At 34.2% G+C, this 24,165-nt stretch overlaps 4 protein-coding genes across 4 annotated transcripts in view; 1 reads left to right on the forward strand and 3 right to left on the reverse strand.

Annotated features, from left to right (window-relative positions):
- Nucleotides 1-12,142, reverse strand: part of LOC115443856 (SET domain-containing protein SmydA-8-like) — a 36,066-nt gene extending 23,924 nt beyond the window's left edge. Inside the window, exon 1 of the mRNA XM_037437225.1 lies at nt 11,930-12,142. The gene's annotated coding sequence lies outside the window, so the exon portion shown is untranslated. The remainder of the gene's footprint in view (nt 1-11,929) is intronic.
- LOC119188945 lies at nt 5,207-10,049 on the reverse strand. Its single transcript, XM_037437226.1, has 4 exons — nt 9,980-10,049; nt 9,033-9,103; nt 8,555-8,623; nt 5,207-5,756 (listed from the first exon to the last, which is right to left on the reverse strand). Exons 1-4 carry the CDS (start codon nt 10,011-10,013, stop codon nt 5,502-5,504), a joined length of 429 nt encoding a protein of 142 aa, XP_037293123.1. The 5' UTR covers nt 10,014-10,049; the 3' UTR covers nt 5,207-5,501.
- A 936-nt stretch (nt 12,143-13,078) lies between the features above and the next one.
- On the forward strand, nt 13,079-16,795 carry LOC115444388 (SET domain-containing protein SmydA-8). Its single transcript, XM_030170151.2, has 3 exons — nt 13,079-14,509; nt 15,009-15,193; nt 16,061-16,795. Exons 1-3 carry the CDS (start codon nt 13,201-13,203, stop codon nt 16,232-16,234), a joined length of 1,668 nt encoding a protein of 555 aa, XP_030026011.1. The 5' UTR covers nt 13,079-13,200; the 3' UTR covers nt 16,235-16,795.
- Nucleotides 16,796-17,217: 422 nt separating this feature from the next.
- LOC115444384 (RYamide receptor) lies at nt 17,218-23,167 on the reverse strand. Its single transcript, XM_030170147.2, has 7 exons — nt 23,042-23,167; nt 22,442-22,745; nt 21,947-22,125; nt 21,022-21,144; nt 19,443-19,637; nt 18,678-18,851; nt 17,218-18,189 (listed from the first exon to the last, which is right to left on the reverse strand). The coding sequence occupies exons 1-7, from the start codon at nt 23,108-23,110 to the stop codon at nt 17,983-17,985; spliced, it is 1,251 nt and encodes a 416-aa protein (XP_030026007.1). The 5' UTR covers nt 23,111-23,167; the 3' UTR covers nt 17,218-17,982.
- Between the last annotated feature and the right edge of the window lie 998 nt (nt 23,168-24,165).

Below are 24,165 nucleotides of genomic sequence, written 5' to 3' on the forward strand. Positions count from 1 at the left end.
CACGGGCTACTTTGTCAGGGAAAATAGAAAGCAGGATTGTTATCCCGGAAAAACTCTATAGAAATTGGTGGTGGTCAAGTAAGCGATAGCCTAGTTGGGTGTGGAACGGACCGCCAAGACGAATGTACGCAGGTTCAAATACCAATGGCACACACCTCTGACTTTTCTAAAATCATGTGTGTATTCTTTGTAAATTTATCGTTCGCTTTAACGGTGAAGGAAAACATCGTGAGGAAACCTGCACATCTGAGAAGTTCTCTATAGGAATTTCTAAGGTGTGTGAAGTCTACTAACCCACTAGGCCAGCGTGGTGGACTAAGGCCTAATCCTTCTCAGTAGTAAAGGAGAGAGCTCAGCAGTGGGCAAGTATATAATACAGGGCTGATATTATTACTATTATTTAAGTACAGGTAGAAGGAAAAACGGCTACACAGTCCTCCATGACTTGAATATTTAAGATAACCTGAAACCCTAAAATTTTAAGCTAACCTACCAAGTCTTACCAGCAATATGTTCAGATTAAAATAAATAACATATATATATATATATATATATATATATATATATATATATATATATATATATATATATATATATATATAAATCGCTGAGGACTTCTTGCGTCTTTTCATAGTCGAATCCTGTGACGTCTACCACTATCAATGGGATTTCAGTCGTTAATCGTGCGAATATAGTAGCATTGCTGTCATATGTATTCTATTGTCGACAAGAAATTTTGTTTAAACACGAAATGAAGATATTCAATTTGAAAATTCCCACTGGTTTTGCATCCGTTCTTGACGGCTATCATGTCACACATTGTATATTTTTGTATGTATTGAATGCATTTCATCGCTTTACCTACATCAGTCTAAACGTATAGATATAACGGTTCCGTATACTTTCCTGTATTCATTCTATGCATTCTATTAATAAAATTACTTCCTTTTATGTTTGCAGTTATATTAGTATCGAATATTTTTTCTGTATGTATTCGATAGATTGTTATGAGTTTGCTGCTTCTTCCTAAACTTATAGATATATCGATACCATATACATTCTTGTGCTTATTCCTCATCATTTATCATCCACTTGCATATCAGTTTCCTTTTATTTAGTTGACGTGTATAGTGGTTCTAAATAATTTTTGTATATGTTTAAGCATGGTTTTGAGGTTCCTATCACCTTAAATTAAATGTATATCGATTTCTTATATATTTGTTACTTTCCTATATTCGTTGCATATTAATTCGTTATCCGTTATTCCGTTCATTAACTTATTATTGCGATGTTATTTTAAAACTATGAATATTCTTAAAAAATACTTGAAATCAAATGGTGTAACGACCAATTAAGTTCTAAATTAAATACTTGTAATGTCTAACGTATTAATTTGGATAAGGATTAATTTCATGTTATAAAAATACCTTCGCAAAGAATGAATTGTTTTAGAAAGACTCCCTAAGAAGTATGTTCATACCCTCGGTCCAAGGTTTGGTCTCCCCCATTTTATTTTTGTCTATTAGAGGTTTTTTGTCTCGGGGCTTACTCAATTGTTTTATTTAATTTTTAATTTCAATCTTTTTAAATTACTAATTGCTCCATTATGTGCCTCGATCAATCACCTTTTACTAAAACCTACCCATTGAGACCATTCTCATGAACCCAAACAAGGTATATCTGCTGTAAGTTGCTGAGGAGTTGGGTATACCACCCAATACTTAATGTTGCAGCGTTAGATCATGATCAAAAATACCACCGATGTAATAAGTACACCAAAATTTCAAATCAATCAGGCCTATTGAAGTAGGTAATGAGCTGATTATCTTCAAACTCCTTAATGGCTAAGATAGCTGAGAACCATCTCGATTACTTTCAAACAACAAAAAAACACATCAAAATTGGTCCTCTCATTTGTAGCGTCCGCATTTGTGTGTCGCAGACCGACATACAGATACACAGGTACACACCCTAAACTCATAACACCCCTTTTTCCCGTCAGGACTAAAAAATAAACATAGCAAGAAAACGACGTCTTTCACTTTATAATATTATTATAGGTTGTTTATACCTATTATACACAGTATATAAAATACACAAAAAAATCTAATCTAAATTAATTTTATATGGAGGAGACTGCAGTTTTTAAAGAACTATCAATTTAGAGTAAAGTTTACTTTGGCATTGGCTTTAATTGAATTAACTTTTAAATGTACGCACTATTATATAATAAAACGCTTATAAAATAAGTAACATGAACAATATTAAACATATCAATACAAAATCTAATAAATCAATAAAAAACTACTCTTATTTATTCATCTACCTTTAATATGTATTTGAAAAACAAAACATAATGCTTGAACATAAATGATGCTGATGTTTATTATAGAATATTTAAGTACTAAAAGTAATAAATCAGTCGTGAGATACACAGCCTTTATTTTTATCACCTACTTTTAATTACACATAGTGGCTACTTTGCGTGCTCTAATTATTGTTAGGAGATTAAAGATATAATATGAATCCTACACTAGTAACCATATCAATTACAGAAATAACAAGTAAAATCAACTACATTTGAAAAATCAGTTATACAACATAATTATGTAGTTATGTATTATTGATTTAATTTGGCATATTCTTGAAACCAAACCAAAGACGTATAATATAATATATATAGGAAAAACGTCATCCAGTAAATGTTACATAAGATTAATAAAAGGCCTATAGTTAGACTATGCCTCAATTAAATCAATCTCAATCTGCTGTCTCTAACGCATTATAGCCTAGGAAAATTTTGCTGAAAAATTACCAAATAAATCGTGTAGTCTTGTGGACTTCCCCGTTACTCTAGGGGACTTTTAGTATGTTTAGCAAGATACCTAAATTAGCGTTGTACAAGTTTTCAAGACTATGTGATTTATTTCGTTAGATTACATTCATTTGCTTAGATTAAATATATCAGTTGTTCAATCGTTCTTAATTTATGGTTGCCTATTCGTTATTTAATATGAATTAAAATGAGTTAATTGGCAAAAAAGAAAAGAAAAGTATGTAGTTTTATTATTATATTAATTATTACTCGAATGCCATATAGCTTGAATCAGTAATTAAGATAAATATTAATTGTAAAAAGATATTCACACAATGTATTTTAAATTAAAAGAAGATGAAATACAAATGCAAAAAGAAAACAATTAAAAGCTTAAACATACCCCTAGACGTTACCAGGGTTAAATGATAATTATTCAATACTGTAAATGAGTATTTGTTTCATACAATGAAAGAAAAAAAAAATGATATTTTTTAGGAACTGAACCTAAAAAGCAAATTTTGGAAGTATCATTTCTTAGTGTAAGTATTTTGTATAAATACTTTTATTTTAAGCCAATCCTTATTATTCAGGAGGTCTGGATGCTTATCTTTAAGAGCCTCGCATTCATGCCTTTTAGGTGGTTGTTTATTTTTTATATGATATTTAAAAATGAATTGCAAACTTTTTGTTCTGCAGTCCACGGTATTAGAGTCCTCTTTTTCCCTTTCTTAACATGGTTAGACTCTGAAGTTATCGTTTGAAGACCAGATGGTCCTGGCTGAGGTGGTAGTAATGGTGGTGGTAAATTATTTCCGTCTGTAATATCTTGCGCGCACTTAAGCGATTCCACGTCATAATCTAAAATAATATCATTTTCTGTCATCCCTTCATCTAATTGTTCATTTAAATCTAGTTCAATCTCATCCAGGGATTTACCTCTGAAAGCGTCTGCTTTCCCATCTTCCATAAGGATAAGGAGTTTCGATATCTTGGCAGTTTGGTAAACGTCATCCGGTAGCCGGTATGATTTTTTGTGCACGTCATTTGTATGGCCCATAAATGTAGCTAATTGCTCCATATCATTTTCAGACATACTGAATATTTGTGATAAAGTGGCCAAATGTTTTCTAAGCCTTGTAGACGAAATTGCTTTTGGGTTTTTTGCTCCAGATAGCCTCGCATGCCTTTCTAATACTTTATACCCATATATGGTGTTTTCAAATCCCGGGTTACCAAATAGAAATCGGTTTGATGTAGAAACAAATATGTTTCTCTTCGAGAGCAGTAATTTAATGTCCTCTTGAACCTCCTTATTAAATAAAACAGGAACTCCCCGACCACGCTTTCCTCTAATGACTAGTCTTTTAAATTTTTGTACTAAGACCCTTTCCGACACAGTAAGAGCCCGGTCGAATTCTTCGTACTTATCAGAATCATTATCTGATTCCAAATAGTCGTGAACTTTAATTCTTTGAAGTTCTCCAGGCCTGCGCCTGTTAAGTAGCAAAACCCTGCAATATACAGTCTCTAATAATTGTGTATAAGTCGAAACGTTAAATGAACCTTCTTTGATTTTATTGGCAGCTTCTTCGGATTTTTTTTCGAGGTATTCTTTTAGGATTTTTAAGTCATTCGCCAACGGCACTATAGTTACTTTATTCCATTTATTAGTGTTTAAATCTGATGCTGCTTGGCTGGATACATCAAATTTCCAATTTGAATCTAAAATTTGTATTAGTGTTTTTAGGTCTGCCTCTACTTCTGCAGTGTTTATATCCATGTAAGGTCCTTGTTTCTTCAATGCAAATAGAATTGCTATATTGCAGCATTGTTTAATGCTAGTGGAAATGTTCATAACAAATGTGGGTGATTCATATCTATCTTTTCAGAGTCATATTTTCCCACAACTTTTGTGGCTGCTACAATGATGTCGTAGTTTTCGGCCTCAGTGCGTCAAATAAATCTTTTATGGCGGGATTAATCTTTTTAATTTCTTGTAATAATTTTGCTAATTCCCTCATTTTCGAGAAATTACATTTACAAAATGTTTTTCTCTATGGGTTTTCAAGTATTGAGATCCAAAGCACATATAAGGACATCCGATTTAGCGACAAGCGATGTTTTATCGGCTCTCATTCGAAGAAATACACTGTCTTTGAGTTTTTCATCTATTTTTAAATGTCTCAATAATAGATTTTGAGCTTCGGACTGTACATTTTTATTTGTTTTATCAGAATTTTTTGAGCATTTTTTCTTATGTTTCCATAAAAGCTTCTTTGAGTAAAATCCCAAGCAGTTTGTACACGGCAAATAGTCCGTAAATTTGTGTTTCCGCATAGGCTTGGTTACCTCTACTGAATTTTGAATAAAATTTCCTTTTTCCGTAGTTCCATGATAAGTTCTTTTCTCTCCTGACTTTTTTTGGATTTCGATAAAATTTTTTGCACTTCAGGTTCATACACGTGATGTCTAGTTAAATGTCTTGCAAAGTTTAAAACTAAACCTTCGCAGAAAAAACAGTAGTCTCTATCACGAATAACACGTTTGCTTTTGGGTTGTTGCTTTGGTATTATAATATCATCATTTGTAAGGTTTTCTTCTTGGGCATCATTATTAATATCGACATCTGAATTGTCTTCCGAAACAACATTGTTTGTTTTATGTGCCCGTGAGGATGCAGGTTTTAAAATTTTATGTCCACAGCAAAAGTATCACAGGGTGAATTACTTATGTGACTCAAAACACTATCATTACTAATTAATGAAGTTTTTACATATGAAGACTGCTCAATGTTTTTGTCAGATAAGGGTTTACGTTCTATTAATGAGTTGTTTTTCTGAGGATTTTGAGATTCTGTAGATGCATGAAGTACAAAACCTAGTGAGCAAGCTTTATCCAAGATCCTATCGTCGTCTATGCAAGATTCATCAGAAGTAGTCTGCAAAGATGAAATTTTAGTTTTAATATTGTGCCTATGAAGTATTGCAATATTAAAGGTAAACATTTGTAGCTTGAATGGATAATTCTGATATCCTGATAAACATACTTATAGTTCCCGAGTGACGGGACTCCACGAAAATCGACAGCTTGAAGACTTTATTAATTTTCCTGTACTGCTATCCGTTCAGTAGTTTTAGTGTAAAAGATTAACAAACATCCATCCAAACCTGCATCCTTAAGGATATATAAAACAAACAATGTTGTTTCGGAAGACAATTTTGCGGTCGACATTAATAATGATGCCTAAAAAGATGACCTTATAAATGATGATATTATTATACCAAAGCAACAATCCAAAAGCAAACGTGTTATTCGTGATAGAGACAACTGTTTTTGTCTGAGAAGGTATAAGTAGTTTTAAAGTTTGCAAGTCATTCAACTAGACATCATGTTTATAAATCTGAAGTACAAAAGCTTTTACCGTAATCCAAAAATAGTCGGGAAAGAAAAGAATTTATCATGGAACTATGGAAAAAAAGAGATTTTATTCAAAATTCAGTAGAAGTAAACAAGTCCATACGAAAATACAAATTTACGGACTATTAGCCATGTACTACAAACCGCTTGGGATTTTACTCAAAGAAGCTTTTATGGAAACATAAGAAAAAATGCTCAAAAAATTCTGATAAAACAAATAAAAATGTACAGTCCGAAGCTCAAAATCTATTATTGAGACATTTAAAAATAGATGAAAAACTCAAAGACAGTGTATTTCTTCGAATGAGAGCCGATAAAATATCGCTTGTCGCTAAATCGGATGTCCTTATATGTGCTTTTGGATCTCAATACTTGAAAACCCATAGAGAAAAACATTTTGTAAATGTAATTTCTCGAAAAATGAGGGAATTAGCAAAATTATTACAAGAAATTAAAAAGATTAATCCCGCCATAAAAGATTTATTTGACGCACTGAGGCCGAAAAACTACGACATCATTGTAGCAGCCACAAAAGTTGTGGGAAAATATGACTCTGAAAAGATAGATATGAATCACCTACATTTGCTATGAACATTTCCACTAGCATTAAACAATGCTGCAATATAGCAATTCTATTTGCATTGAAGAAACAAGGACCTTACATGGATATAAACAGGGCAGAAGCTGAGGCAGAGCTGAAAACTTTAATACAAATTCCAGATTCAAATTGGAAATTTGATGTATCAAGCGAAGCAACATCAAATCTAAACACAAATAACCGGAATAAAGTAACTATAGTGCCGTTGGCGAAATACTTAAAAATCCTAAAAGAATACCTCGAAAAAAAATCCGAAGAAACTGCAAATACAATCAAAGAAAGATCATTTAAAGTGTTGGCTTATATACTTACAACAATTAGAGAACTTCAAACAATAAAAGTTCACGACAATTTGAAACCTGATAATGATTCTGATAAGTACGAAGGATTCGACCGGGCTTTTACTGTGTCCGAAAGGAGATCCTTTCAAGGGTCAAGTCAAGGTTTACCTTGGTTGGCTGGTACAAAAATTTTAAAGGCTTGTTATTAGAGACAAGCCTGATCGGGGAATTCCAGTTTTATTTAATTAGGAGGTTCAAGAGCAAACCGTTTCCTATTTGGTAACCCGGGATTGGAAAACACCATATATGGGTACAAAGTATTAGAAAGGCATGCGAGGCTATCTGGAGCAAAAAACCCAAAAGCAATTTCGTCTACAAGGCTTAGTAAAAGATTTGGCCACCTTATCACAAATATTCAGTATGTCTGAAAATGATATGGAACAATTAGCTACATTTATGGGCCATACAAATGACGTGCACAAAAAATCATACCGGCTACCGGATGACGTTTACCAAACTGCCAAGATATCGAAACTCCTTATCCTTATGGAAGATGGGAAAGCAGACGCTTTCAGAGGTAAATCCCTGGATGAGATTGAACTAGATTTAAATGAACAATTAGATGAAGGGATGACAGAAAATGATATTATTTTAGATTATGACGTGGAATCGCTTAAGTGCGCGCAAGATATTACAGACGGAAATAATTTACCACCACCATTACTACCACCTCAGCCAGGACCATCTGGTCTTCAAACGATAACTTCAGAGTCTAACCATGTTAAGAAAGGGAAAAAGAGGACTCTAATACCGTGGACTGCAGAACAAAAAAAAGTTTGCAATTCATTTTTAAATATCATATAAAAAATAAACAACCACCTAAAAGGCATGAATGCGAGGCTCTTAAAGATAAGCATCCAGACCTCCTGAATAATAAGGATTGGCTTAAAATACAAGTATTTATACAAAATACATACACTAGAAACTCAAAAACTACTGAACGGATTTGATTGAAATTTGACACACACTTTAAAGTCTCGATCGGCACATAGGCTACTTATTATACTGAGAAACATCGGGTACAAATTTCAAACTCCGGGCTAATACTCAATTAAAAAACCGAATATCACTTTGCCCGACCCGGGATTCGAACTCGAGATCTGTGCTACTGAGGCCGAATGTATGTACTGTACCACCGAAAGTCAGTGGGTCTGTTTGTTACTTAATCACACTAAATCCACTGGATTTATTTGAATGAACCCTGTAATCAAAATATAACCTGGAATAACAAATAGGGTATTTTTTATCCTGAAAATCGGTAAAGGTCCTGAAGAACGAGCCAACGACTGGTCCGGGCGCGCAAAGCCGAGCACCAAATGTTAGTGTAAGTCCTATAGCTAGAACTGTTACAAGATTAGAAATTGTAAATAGTACACTCACATCTTGTATAGGCGGGGTATAATTTGAGTCTGTGTCAGAAACGTCAGGACTAGAAAGAGATACTTCTTCCTGGAACAGACATATATGGTTAAATATTATGTCCTAAGCATCAAACAGTATTTTTAATTTTTATTGCGTTAAATGACGAGACGAGCTTGCCGTTCGCCTGATGGTAAGCGATATGACCGCAGAAGAAACAGTAGAAATACCATCCAACAACGTGAATTACAAGTTATGTTTGGTACTCCACTGCACTCGTCATCCTGAGACATAAGATGTAATGTCCCATCATGTCGAGTAGTTAGACAAGAAAGAAAGATTTTATTATTGCACACGAACAGTATAACATGCACATAGTAAGAAAAAGAGAAAAAAAACGTAAAATTAGAAAAATAAACTATACCTATTGTGCCAAAAATGGCATTCAGCTTAGTAGTTAAAATATTTTAATTCATATCGATATTATGTAGGTACCAACCTTATTTTTCTGATTTGAAGGTAACGTTAAATCAAATAAGTCACATGAATTTTCTTTATTTGCACAATTTCCTAAAACAAAATAACAATAAATGTAGTAAGATAAAATTCTGTCTTCTGTGAACTAGGTATTTTAACGCGTGCCGCAAAAATATTACATATATTATCATATGTACGAATTCTACAAATATAATGTATCTTACAATAGTAATAGTAAGATTCTCTTGAATAGTTCTACGAAAAAAAAAAACTCCGCGACGGGATATATCTATCTTTTATATGAACTTAAAACATTATTACCCAAATAATAAAGCAAAAATACAACAATATTATCATAGAAAATCAAATACGAATGTAGGTACCTACTTGATATAATCGATTAATAGTACATTTAGGTTAGTAAGTATCTATGAAACTGTTTAACAAATAGGACATTCGTCGTCAAGATAATGATCGTAAATTGCATATTCACAAACACTGCACCAGAAAAACGAAGATTCAAAGAGCAATTTTATGTGCTTGCGTTTCATAGGAAGAACAAAATGATTTAAAATAATATTAATGTTATTCTTCGTCGTTGCACCACAAATAAAACATTTTTTTTTAATTATAAAATGAGTCGAATGCCAAGGCCATGTTATTTTAGCTTGGTAGTAGTTTTAAAGTCACTTCTTTTAAAAAAACGGTCCACATCAATCACAACAACCATGATGAGGTACCACAGCACAGAGCGCTGTCAGTAACCGGTAGACTTACGACTGCCTGCAAGTGGCAAGACTTGTGTTGTGTGTCTTACCCGGTAGGTACCTACTACGTAGTACATTCATTCATACTTTTATTTATGAAGCGGCTATGAAATGATAACTTTAATTTTGAAACTACATACTATATTATACCTATTACTATAACTATTAATTATTTTTAATTAAATATAGTGGAGGTACTTACTTGCTAATTTGAGTATCCTTGCGCTTCTTTTCATGCTGCCTGTTATTTAACTTCCACTGCACAATTTTACCAAAACGCTTCTGCGTCCGTACCGGCCGCCAATAAATAAATAAAATCACGCTGCTTACACGTCACGTCCTAACTTCGCCCCCTCACTCCCTGTCTTCCCCGTGTTTCCCCTTGCATGATGCGATTTTGTGGGACGCAATGAAATCACTAACTTAAAATGATAAAAATTATTTATTTATATACAGGAAACAACATAATCGCCATGATGTCTCTAAACAAAGTAATGAATATACGCCATTTATATACGCCGCACAGGGGCGACCTCAAAATTTCGCACGGCATATCGCGGAACTAGAAAATACGGCGAAAATCACTCCGGTTACAAAACAACGTCCATGCCAATATTTCACCCATGCATTGTACCGATCTTTAGATGGCCTCTGGCTGAATTTGAGATATGGTCGATCTTGCGTCCGTATACAGGACGCAACAAGTCAGGCGGATGCAACATCATCGGTTAAAAACGCCATGTAGGACGCAAAATAATCTACGGGATATATATATATATATATATTTTATGTATATATATATATATATATATATATATATATATATATATATATATATATATATATATATATATATATATATATATATATATATATATATATATATATACATAAAATAAATAATAACTGAAGGTATAGACAGACTAAGGCATCCACCTTTTGCCATATGTGTTCCGTCCCATGATATGATAGGAGGCGGCCTAACACCATTACGGGCACAATTTCCAGACTCCGTGCTGATACTATTTGAATTAAGTTTATCAACAAATCTTATTTACGCATATCCAAATATTAACGAGCTAGGTTTTCCTAGTGCCTTTCAGTGGCGAAGAATCCATTCAACCCGATACCAACGGACTTCCTTTTCGTTATTTATGTAAAATCTAATTATCATTAGAATGATTTGCAGACCGCATTTCTCCATAATATTAGTGCATGTATATGTTGTATCGGGTTCCGTTTCGGAAAATTTCACCCTTCGCTGCTTGTGCCTTGGCTCAGACTCCCAGCATAGGCCCCCCATATTTTCCAAGGTAAAGAAGAAGAAAGAAGCCGAAAAGTATTAATCAGGAATCTGGCCTATCTAACACCTAAAAATCTTCACAGATTTATATTAAGACTTAGAACATTCTTCATAATATTTTTTTTATTGCTTTGAATGACGAGATGAGCTTGCCAATCGCCTGAAGGTAAGCTATACTACCGCCCATAAACAGTAGAAACACCATCCACCACTTTGAATTACAAAGTATTGTTTGGTATTCCACTGCGCTGATCCTGAGACATGAGACGTTAAGTCTTATTATTACAATACTAGAATTGGTTATTAACTGTTGTCAATGTTCAAATGTTTTAGCACATCTTCATATTGTATTTCTTAATATAACAAAGCATAGTATACTAGTTTCTATTTCGGTGGAGCCCTGGTTATTGGTTCGTCGTGAGCACATGACGTCAGTTTGGCAATAAAACTAGAATTCCTAAATGGTCCACTATGTTCGAATTGTCTAGAAAATTCGCTCTTATGAATTATGGAGAATTTACTTAACTTAGGTCTGGAAATGGAAACATTTTTCTATAGCCGTTATGTTGAATTATTTATAATTTTTGTAATTTGATTGGACGTAAATAATAATAAAAAAAAAGACGAAAGTAACTATTTTCGACGTGTTAATTTTATTACCTTATAAAGTTATTTTTATTAAACAGTAACAATAAAAATTGCTTTATATTTAACCTCAACAGGAAACAAAGAAATGTAATACGAGTACCTACTTACGCATTAATTTTATTTACACGCACATATCAAAGAAATTACATACCATACTATAAAATTACACTAATTATTCATAAATTATTTTTAAGCACCCACCTATATTTTTCTTTACTTAAACCAAAATAATCCACAAAAATATCACTTAACAATTTTTTTTTCTATTATATCACACAAAAATTACAAATAATTTCTTCCCGGACCCCATGGGCGGAAACTGCGCGCGCGCTGTTCGATTTTCAGACTAATCAGGGAACGCCGAAACGGCCATCAGTTACGTAACACGTGAGTGGATTGCGGAGCCCGATGGCAAGTATGTATTTAATGTTCGTCTTACGATTTTTATTAGACGCGTTGATTTATAGCTGGATTTATTTTAAATATTTTAAATGATTTTTTAATTATTTTTTTTTTGCTTTGAATGACAAGACGAGCTTGCCGTTTGCCTGATGGTAAGCGATACAACCGCCCATAGTAGTAACACCACCCAACACCTTGAATTACAAAGTATTGTTTGGTATTCCACTGCGCTCGCCACCTGAGTCATGAGAATATGTTAAGTCTTATTATGTCCAGTAGTTACACTGGCAACAGTGACTACACACTGCTGCTTGGCGGCAGAAATATACATTGCGATGGTACCTACCCAGGCGGACTCTCACATATGAGAGACCTACCACCAGTCAAGAAGATTTTACTTGATTTTTTTAATGTTGTATAAAAACAATAATGGTTATTTATTTACAAGCTAGATCAGCTTTTTATTTAATACGAAACTTTCTATTAAAGATAAATTTATTGATTGCTATTTTTTCCATTAAGAAGTAGCAACACATCTTATTAAAACTTTGCGGTGTTTATTATTGAGTTGTAATTTGATGCTCCAATTCTCATTTACTGTGTTTTTAATGACGATCAGGTTTTTTTTTATTTTAAAATAATCACAACTATCACAGTTTGTCCTTTAAAATAAAAAAACCCTTCAATGAATTAATGAAACACGATATAAAAACGTCAGATGGTTATGAAGAAGTAAAAAAGTATATAATTTACAAAAAAAAATTAAAACATCTCATAAAATAAAATGAAATGTTCAAGATAATCAAATATCTCTTAGCAATGTAAGCATCTAGTACGTTTTATTTAAATTGCATCACAAATTACGTAGACGACTCTCAACGTCAAATATTTTTCACAATATCAATTATCAGCTAAACTCTCCCGAGCACCCGTTGTTCATCTGTTGGCATCTATCCCATGTCTTTACTGTTTGTGTTAATTATGCGTGTCTATTTAGAACGAGTATTGTACCAGATTCCAAACGGGACGGGTGTGTGTGCGTGAAAAAAATCAGTTAAAATCACCGCGTTATGGAGTATTCCAAACGCACAATGCCAGTGTGTGATATTTGCCAGAAACCTGCCAACCAAATTTGCGGAGGATGCAAGCAGGTGTACTACTGTTCCAGACCGCATCAAAAACTGGGATGGAAGGAAGGCCACAAGTTCAAATGCTGCGCCTTCAAAATTCAACACACAGACACTTTGGGACGACATATGGTAGCCACTAGGGATATAAAGCAAGGTGAAATGATTTTGAAGGAGAAACCAGCTGTAATAGGACCGAGGATCACGTCTCCAGTGCATTGTTTGGCTTGCGGTAAAAAACTAGAACCGTTGGACAGTACGTATGATTTTTATAAATGTACAACGTGTCAATGGCCGATGTGTGGCCCTGAGTGTGAGAAAGCTGATGTTCACAAACCAGAGTGTAAGGCAATGTCAGACAGTAAATACCAGAGTAATATTAAATACGAATTTCCTGACAAAGTAGAAGCAGCCTATTGTGTTATATCACCGCTCAGAGTATTGCTTATGAAGCAAACCGATCCCTTGCAATATGAAAATATAATGAATTTGGAATCGCATTTAGATGAAAGAATAAACACACCTTTATATGTTGTGTTAAAAGCTAATTTGGTTACATTTATCACTCATGTACTTGGTATGCCGTTTGATGAAGAAACTATATTGAAAGTTGCATCCATATTTGATACGAATTCGTTTGACGTCAGATCTCCAATTAGAAAAACTAGGCTCAGAGCTATTTATCTTATTGCTTCTATGATGGACCATAGCTGCAAACCAAACACAAAACACATATTTCTAGGAGACGAGCATCATTTGGCTGTATACGCCACAGTTCCCATCGCTAAAGGAGAGTTGATCACTGCAACATACACGCAATCTTTATGGGGCACCCTGGACAGGCGAAAGCATTTGAAGAGTAATAAATGGTTTGACTGCGAATGCGAAAGATGCAAAGACCAAACAGAACTAGGAACGAATTTAGGAAACATTTATTGCTCAGTTTGCAACGGTCCTGGCAGCGAGAATAGGCCATCGCGAGGCGCGATGCTATATTCCACAAACCCGTTAGATGAATTCGCACCATGGAAGTGCGCAATATGTGATCATTCTATTTTAAGCCGACAAATGGTTTGGGGCAACAACGCATTGAAACAAGATCTGAACAAATTGAAGAGCAAAGGCCCGCAAGAGTTCGAGGAGTTCATTGAGAAATACAGTCAGATACTGCATCCAAGCAATCATCTCGTGGTGCAGGCCAAGTTGGCATTGACGCAAATATACGGCAACTATAAAGGGTATACATTATCAGGTACATGCTCTACTTTTACTATCACTGAAATAGATTTTAAGACTGTCGATGAAATGATTACTGTGATTGCGTCAGAGCAACGTCAGGAATGCATCGATTGCAACAACAAAGTCGTATTAGAAATACTATTTTAGTTTAATACTGATTAAACTATATGTATTTTATTTAATGGACTGCATTTATAATCAGATTGCTTGATTACAATTAGAAACATTCACGGTATTACGAAAGAAAGCTTTAAATAATTTGTGTGGTAATATGACTTGTATGTGTTCGAAATGTGGAAACACACGACTGAAATTCCATTAGCTGTCATTCTCAATGATAAATTGGGAAATTCATCAATGAAATCCTATTTCTTCTGGGTTTTTATTTTATACAGATTGGAAGGGTTTTAGATCATAAGTTTAATTTCAGAGAAAATATTAAAAATATTTTTACATCGTAATCAAGAATATTAGTGAACATTACAATAGCTTTAATCCGTTTTTTTGTACAGAAATTTCAGATAGTCTCCTGAAAAGGAAAATTGACCTGTGTCATGAGCTCTTGGAGATAGCAGACAAGTTGGAGCCAGGGTGGTCCAAGTTCCGTGGTACGCTGCTTTTGGATCTTCAGGCCGCGATGGCAGTAGAGACAAAGAGGGAGTTTGAGGCTGGAAAATTAACCAAAGCTGGCGCTCAGGTGAATCATTATTCATATTTTCATAACTTAACTGACTAAAGATTGTTTTTAGTTTCGTATATTAATATTTTTTTGGTAACTTAATAATGAGTATAAAAATTAAAATACATTCGGGATTCATCAGATATATGCTCGTTTTCTAAATTTGGCAAATTTGGATCAAATATTCAATCTTGGTTCGTTTAAAAACAATTCTGCTCGGGATTGGGACGTACAATAGAGTTAAAATATAGCGAAATTGGGAACTTGCCAAAGATAAATAATTACTAACACGCAGATTTTACATGCTACCCGTTTATTTTATAGCTATAAATATACATTTTACAACGATACAGCATTTTTTAATAGAACGTCATTCTAAACTACAAAATAACAATAATTACAAAAGAATTAAAAGATTAAAGCGACCAATAGTAAAAGATATCGTATATCTTCAAAAACATGTTTGTGGTAGGATATACTTTATATCCGCCCAGGTAGCGACCACCGTACAGAAAATGTTAAAAAATCCACCATAGTTGCTCATGTAAGTGTGTCCCGTTCCGGGGTCAGCCTGTGTATATTTGGTTCCAACAGGCCGGCATAATTGTGTCGATTTTCGAGGGATAATTATCTCTCGTCAGTCGACATGCTATTGGACCCCACTTCACTTACCATCAACCTGAAGTGGGGTTACTCTGTCTTACATTCGTCTCGATGTTGTCACAAAGTACCCACTTTTATTAAAGAATTTCTAGCAACAATAAAATACTGTTTTCATCGAAATTTTATCTCTTTGAATCCTAAAAAATCAGCTTCATAATTATTTTTCGCATATTCAGACCAAAATACTTTCCAATATTTTTAAACTATATTATATAATTTCAGGACCAACTAATGGAGAGCATGGTTTTACTCCAAGAAGCAACCAACATATTAAGAGTGGAACCGCATATGAAAGAAGTTTTGGAGCAGAAAATACTTGAACTGACAAGCCAGCTTGATCCAGTTGAAAATGGAACAAATGAGCAAGAAGGTCAAGAAACTATAGTAATTGAATAGTTTAGTCATTAATTGCCAGATATTTGTTGATTATTTTGAATGTTATAATAATCCAGCATGTTATATACTGCTTACTGTTGAGCAAGAGTCTCATCTACTGACAGGATTTAGGCCTTAGTCCCCCAGGCTCTCGTAGGGGGTTGGCAGAGTTTAAATACCATTAAAATCCGAAAGTTTTGATATTATTTTTTGGAGTGAAAATACTCTTGGTATGTTTTGTATGATTGTTCATTGTTATTTCATCACCGATAAAGACTAGAATAGAAACTGTTATTTTTTTCAATTATAGGTTATAAAAGCAACTCCAGTAGTTGTCGATTTTGTAGTGGTGTTTCTCGACAACAAGATCACAGCGTCTGCGTGATACCTTATAAAATAAAGAACATTATGTCTTTTTGGAATTAATTGTAAGTTGGAACATGTGGTTAGGAAATTGTTCAAATTAATCGTTATAATACCGAATTGTTTTCAGGTTTTATATATCTACTAGTTTCGTATCAAAATAAAATAAGTAAATATTTGTATAAACGTTTATTTCAAATTGTATACATTTATATTATTAAAATATGAAATATAATAAAAGACGTCTAAAAGCTTATTGTTTTTATAAACTAATATTTAAAATTTAAATAAAACTGTTCTACGGATTTTATCTTTTTATATTCTAATTTTCTCCCGACGTTTTGAAGACCTTGCAGCCTTCATGGTCACGGGCGGAGATCGTGTTAAATCCGTAAAATAGTTTTACTTCAATGTCTAACATTCGCGTAAACATAAGAAATAATACTAAAAATCTCATTATTGGAAGCAAGCGAATATTTTAGTAAAAATAAATTTAATTTAAATTTTATATTACAAGCTGTATTGGGCTTGTTGAAACATATAAAATAAGAAATGCATTTTTTTTTTGTAAATAGAACAACGTATGCTTATATAGAAAATAATTCACATCTAATTATCAAACTGCATTATTTATATTTATTAGTACGTAGATATCAAAAAATAAAAAATAAAACTCAATAACTTTGTGCAACCGATTATTACAGCATAGAAAAAATTTTAAAACCTTAAACATGTACTAAAAGACGTGAAATTACTATTACAAACTAATAATTTGCGGTTATTGCCGTTTTGTGTATAAAAGTGTATAAAATGCCGTAGTGTATAAAATGAAAAATGCAACCTTCTCTTTAGGAAAAAAGTTTTTTTACTTTTCTTAAGAAATCTATTTTTACAAGTATCTTATAATATGCAATAAATCACGGCAAGTTAGATTTTGTAAATTTTGATGCTTGCTGGACTTGCGCAAAGTTGCGTGTCAATACGACTATTAAGTTATTGCTGGTAGTGTAAATCTCGAAGTTCTAGTGTAATATATTGCTGCAAGAACTTGCTAGTTTCAAATTTTTTTTCGAGTATCGGACCCCGCAGTCAACCTAGGGGGAGACCTGCGAATGGTATACTGAAATCCCCTGGCTTAGCAACTACAGAGGCATGGAGGAAAGTTTGGAGAGGATAGCTAGTAAGGAAGTGTAGGAAACGCGAAGCAATCATCTTAGAAAGGGCGGAGGGGAGAAGGCCAGGAATTGTCAAAAAATTACGAGCACCCATAAACTTCAATGTAAATTGGCAACAATGACACTGAACTGTATGCCTAGGGTTGCGACAAAAGTCTCTAGACGTGCATTCGGTGTGAAGTTTCAAATAAGCATTACAAAAATGTAAGTTACTTCTATTTTGATAAACGTCTAAATATTATCCATTTTTAATGTCATCACTTTAGTGGGTTTTGTGGTAACCTCGTCGACTTTGACGCTGAACTCCACGGATTCTTTCTTGATGTTTAGCATGTTCTTGATCACTCTTGATAGCTTCTTGTTTGGTCGCGGCGAGTTTTCTATTACGAAGATCTTATCTGTGTTCTTACAGTTGGAGAGGGCGTCTGGTCTTCTGAACTGTAACGTATTTTAAGTCTTATTGTATACTTTTGTTTATTGGCTTAGTCTCTTTACGACAATAATGAACGAAGCTGATTATTTTAAACAAAAAAGAACATCACATGAAATCTCAGTTGCAAAAAATAACTCGTAAGTTTTCTACTTTTCTCTTTAAAGTTGTTTAGGTCGAAAGCTCTCAAAAATTTAGAATAAAAACATATTTGGAAAACTATGAAAATCGCGAAACATACAAAAGCCTGATTCAGGTACTCTAAGGCGTGTTATGTCTCTGGACCTCCGCTCGCCACTATTTTTTGGAACACACGGTATAAAATGAAAGTAAAAAAAATAGATGAGACGGAAAAAATCGTAATAATTAGTAAAAAAAACTATTTCCTTATGTACTACATTTATTTTCAACAAATACTCTTTCATGATGTTTTTTTTTTCAATTTCTTCAAATATATATTGTACGATTCATACAAACTATCATTTCTAGAACATACCATAGAGCAAGCGCAGCACCAATTTCCAAACTTGAAACATGCCACTCCAGGAGTCCGGTCCATAGCATTCCTAAACCTCGGGTTAGTAAAGCCATAGATCAACGGGTTGGCTGCGCAGTTCAAGTACATCAGAAAATTCGCAGCAAACCACATGGTCGCAAAGCTTCCATCGACCTACAATAATAGTAGATTATTTTTACTTTTTCCTTAAAAAAATCACTCAATTTTTGAACAATAATAATTAAATTCAAATCGTGTCGTTTTTTATTAACTAGGATACATATACCAACAGGTATCTGGAACCCCGCATATATAAGCGAATTTTAAAAGTACTTAAACCTTCGTCCCGTTTGAAATTTTGTCTTCCCATTCCTTTACGCAGAAGGAAAATAGACTCTCAGATCGCAGAACCTCCGATGAGGAGGAGCGACTATTGTGGATACTCGACACTGCGCACGTCACAAACGTTTGAATACTCCAAAACCTTAAAATCAATTGTCGTCTACGCAAATACGAATCCTCAAATACTTTGGATATCCGCAACCAAAACTATGAAACGCTTGATTATTCAGAGTAGTGGTAGATATTCACTGCGCTGAGGAGATCAAAGTTGCCACACAAATATCCGTTAATAACAATGGGCCATCCAAACAATCTATCGGAAGTCTCTACAGGCCTATAGGGAAACCTTTTTACATCTTCTGCATCTTCACAAACAACGACTTCCCTGTCAAGAGTATACGAACGAAGAATTAAAACTCTTACAGCATTAATTTTCTCAGTCATATTATTCCTCCAGTAAATTAGGGCAGTGTACGGCAGCCTGCACACCAAAGCAGTAACCAGGACGCAAGCTGTGATCCTCATTGCCCTTGCCCGAGCTCTCCTAATGGTTCTTCCACCACCACGAGATGACAGTTCCCTTGCGCTACATTCCAGACGCCAGATGATTGCGCCATACTGAAAAACATGATAAAACAAACAATACTGAAATAAAGAATTTCATCATCATCAGCCCTGTATTATATACTGTCCCACTGTTGGGCACGGGCCTCCTCTACTACTGAGAGGGATTAGCTCTTAGTCCACCACCCTGGCCTAGTGCGGATTGGTGGACTTCACACACCCCCGAAATTCCTATAGAGAACTCAGGTATGTAAGTTTGCTCACGATGTTTTCCTTCACCGTTAATAAAGAATTTAACTTATATTAACAATATTATAAATGCGTTTATAATGAAGCAACCAAAGAAATATGTGAGGGTCCGCCTGTGTAAGTACCACCGCAATGTCTATTTCTACTGCCAAGCAGCAGTGTGTAGTCACTGTTGTGTTCCGGTTTATAGGAAATTGTAGCCAGTGTAACTACTGGACATAATAAGACTTAACATCTCATGTTTCAGGATGGTGAGCGCAGTGGAATACCAAACAATACTTTGTAATTCAAGGTGTTGGATGGTGTATCCACTGTGTATGGGCGGTCGTATCGCTTACCATCAGTCAAACGTCAAGCTCGTCTCGTCATTCAAAGCAATAAGAAGCAACAAAGAAACTGCTAATAGCTCGTGTCCTTAATTGTCATATTATAGGTAAAGAATTTTTATCCAAAGAATTTTATTCTGAGAAAGGTCCTTTCTGCAGGCATAGCTGTGAGTAACACCTAGTTGTGTCATAAAAGTCACTATCGATTCCCAGATTTTCAATTCGATAAAGAGGATTTGTTGGGATTAGATTTGTGTCCGATAAATAAGATGCGATAAGAGCAAATGTATTATCGTGGATATAAATAGTTTTAGTGGCATATAAACATTGGTGTAGTTATTATACAACAAAAAAGAAACCGACCCTAAAAACACTACCATTGAAATGATTTATTAAACTTTAGAGACAGATAAATAAAAAATATTAAAACATAAGTAATAAAATTTTCTTGTTATTTATTAATTAACCTCACTGTGCCATTTGGTTAAATTTAGTTAATAATGTGCATATTGTACTAATATCAGCACTTTATTATGTACTGTCCCACTGCTGGGCACGGGCTTCCTCTACTACTGAAAGGGATTAGGTTAGTCCATTACGCTGGCCTACTGCAGATTGGTAGACTTTACATACCCTCAAAATTCCTATAAAGAACTTCGGTATGCAGGTTTCCTCACGATGTTGCTCTTCAACGTTAAGATAATTCATAAAGAAAACACATAATTTTACTCCGAGATGTGTGCCCTTGGGATTTGAACCTGCGGACATTCGTCTCGGCAGTCGTTTCCACAACCTACTAATATTGTCCTAGTAATAACATAATTATAACGATTTCGAAAAATACAATGAAATGAATAACTCACCGTAAGCACCATAACTCCCAAAGGAACCCACACAAGCAGCGTGAGGAGTACATGCCAATAAACACCCAAAATACGTGCATCCTCTGCACAGTACATCTCTAAGAAATCTAACCATTGACGTTCCTGAAATAGAATACATCACAGGAATTAATAAAGCAGGTAGGCCATATTCAGGACCTGAGAAACATCAATCGCCTATAAGTATTATCTACCACATAGATTATGTATATCACGTATAATTGTACTTAATTAGTATTTTTTCCACCACCTTCGACAATGTTTTAAATATTTTGTTTGTTATGTGATACAGATAGGGAACTATAGGTCTATAACATGATATTTCTTCCCAATGTTGTCATAATGTTTGTTGTATGACTGTTTGTTCCTTAATAAATAAATAAATATCATGGGTCTGCACTGTCCAATAAATAAAATGGGCAGCGGGATTAGCCACCCCCTATTAAGTATAGCAACACTTTTATACTTTCTAGTGATACTAGTAGGAGGAATATAACAGAATTTTCCTATGTTTAATTGCTATGAGATATTGTATACCTAGTATTTACAAATACTGTTATTGTATCCTCAATGAGAAGTTTATTTGGCTGAATAACTACCATCATCAATAAATCGAAGCCAATCCGCATCGAAGATACTCATCAAACATCAATAATTTGCTAGTGGTGGGATACATTTTATATCTGTTCGGATAGCGACCACCGTACACAAGGTGTTAAAACCCGCCATAATGGCCCACGTAAATATGTCGCTTTCCGGGATCAGCCCGTGTATATCCAAATTGCCGCGAGGTAATCATCTTTCGTCAGTTGACATTATTGGACTCTACTCCACTTAGTAGCTGGTGCAGTGGGGTCACTTTGTGTCTAAAAATTGAAATAAATACCTGCAACTTCTAAATAAATACCTGGTATTCCCGCTTAAAGGTCCAAGGTAATGACAAAGCAGCTGCTATGAACCAAGTTCCGATAATCAGCCTAGGAGCGGCCTTCTTCGTGATCCTCGCTTCGGAGTTCATTGCAGCGGCTGCCAGTCTATCGTACGATACTAGCATGACTGCACCTACGCTGGCCAGGAGAAGGGATGCTGAAAGGAAAAAAATATATAAATTCCAAAAGTAAATTATCGTAAAAAATATTTATATGGCTCTGTTGAGAAAAGCTTGTTTTAACATTTTATCAAATGGAGAAGATAAGAGCATTTTTTTTCTTGCTTTGAATGACGAGACGAGATTGCTGTTCGCGTGATGGCAAGCGGCAGAACCGCCCATAAACAGTAGAAACACCATCCAACACCTTGAATTAAAAAGTATTGTTTGGTATTCAAAACGTAGCAATATTCATAAAAGAACAAAAGTTCATTGTTATAATCAATCGTAAACTTATCATACTAAAATCCTTACCTTGCATAAATCCTTCAAACCGGCACCCAAAGTTTTTCAAAACGAAGTTTTGGTAGAAGTCGCGTACCAGCATGAACCAGGGGCAGAAGACCAAAGTCAATAAATCCATGAAAGCCAAGTTGCCAACAAGGTAATTGCTGGTGTTCCATAACCACCTGTTCTTCATGATGATGACTAGGATTATGATGTTAAGAAATATACCAAACACAGCCACGATGACCATCATTGATGATTTTATGACAATCTCTCTCACAGGCTTTACGTGCCACAAGTTATTTGGAAATGGATACTCGGAGATGTTGATCTGAAAAGAATTAGGTTTGTTAGTAGCTTATGCTATAATTGATATGAGTTCGATAAATCAGAAAACATAACAAAACATAAACTGCTATTGTTTTTATAAATCGGCAACTTCACTGATTTTGATTTCAATCATCAGAATTATAGTTCTCAATCATCAATGTGGTCCTGGATTAAATTTATTTAAACAGGTTTCCTTGAACACACAAAATCCTCTAGTTTGTTCCATGCATTCCTAACGTTGATAAAAACCTTATCACACTTATTCAATTGATTCACAAATCAATAATATCTACTTACATTTTCCAAATACTCATCACTCCAATTCGACGTGAACCTTATATCGTCATTATTGTCTTCTTCCTCCATTTTTAGGAAGGCATTCCTCAAACGACATCCGTTTTGGAAAAGTCATAGACGTGACTAAACCAATGAGCCGGTTGACAATATTTTACCCAGTACTCGAGATAAGCCAACGGTTGCAATACTCCATTAACATGAAAGCTTTTTTATCATGAATGAATATAGTGACCAGCTTTGCAAGACGAAGTTGTAAAATAATTTTGATGTGAAGTAAGTTACTGATAAAAAAAAGCATTTTGAAAGCTTTAGATAAATGTATAAGTGAGTAGTGATGTTTATTTTTCATAGGTCCAATGTGTTTGTGTTAAAGAAAGTAAACAATTCAAGAGAAATCCTGAGTAAAATTTAACTAAAGAGTGACCATTGCGAACTCGATTATCTTCTAAGCTGCCTGACGAAAATTGTATACAAGGTCATTTTGACTTTGAGTTACTAAACGAAATCATAGTCGTCTTTACCTCTAATTAGCATCATGTAGTTTAGTGCAAATATGGTGTGTACGTAGATATATTTTTGACTGCAAGTGTGATCTTACCGTTCTATCAAATTCTCTTAGATTGTCAGTAGATGCGTTTGGACTGTAATTACAAAATTACTTTTTGTTATTATTTATTTTGTTCGAACACTACACGTTGTTTATTTGCATCTACGATTTGAGCAACTTATTGTTAATGTTATTTACAATTATACAGGTATGTGGTAGGCATGTTGTGTCATTATGTAAAGCAATGTAAAAATGACCCTGTACACAACCAGGATTTAAAATCCATGATACCGGTTCACGAGGATCGATTATCTATATTTATGCACCAGGACAATTAAATGCTTTCCTCTGTTATATCCTGAAATTTCATGTCCCTGCATGGCCACTACACACTGGACAGATGATTGATAGAGTCCAAATTATGGCTGATATTCAAGGTCACTTTATCAGGATTATGTTTGCTTTACGTGTGCGAATATTAATTACCATTACAGACAATGTAACATAATCGATTAGTAAAAACTATTTTAGTGTTTTCGTATTTGTAGATTTCATATTTATTTTGGATGTAGTTTCA

This window comes from Manduca sexta, chromosome 10 (assembly GCF_014839805.1).
Source record: "Manduca sexta isolate Smith_Timp_Sample1 chromosome 10, JHU_Msex_v1.0, whole genome shotgun sequence".
Lineage (NCBI taxonomy): Eukaryota > Metazoa > Arthropoda > Insecta > Lepidoptera > Sphingidae > Manduca > Manduca sexta.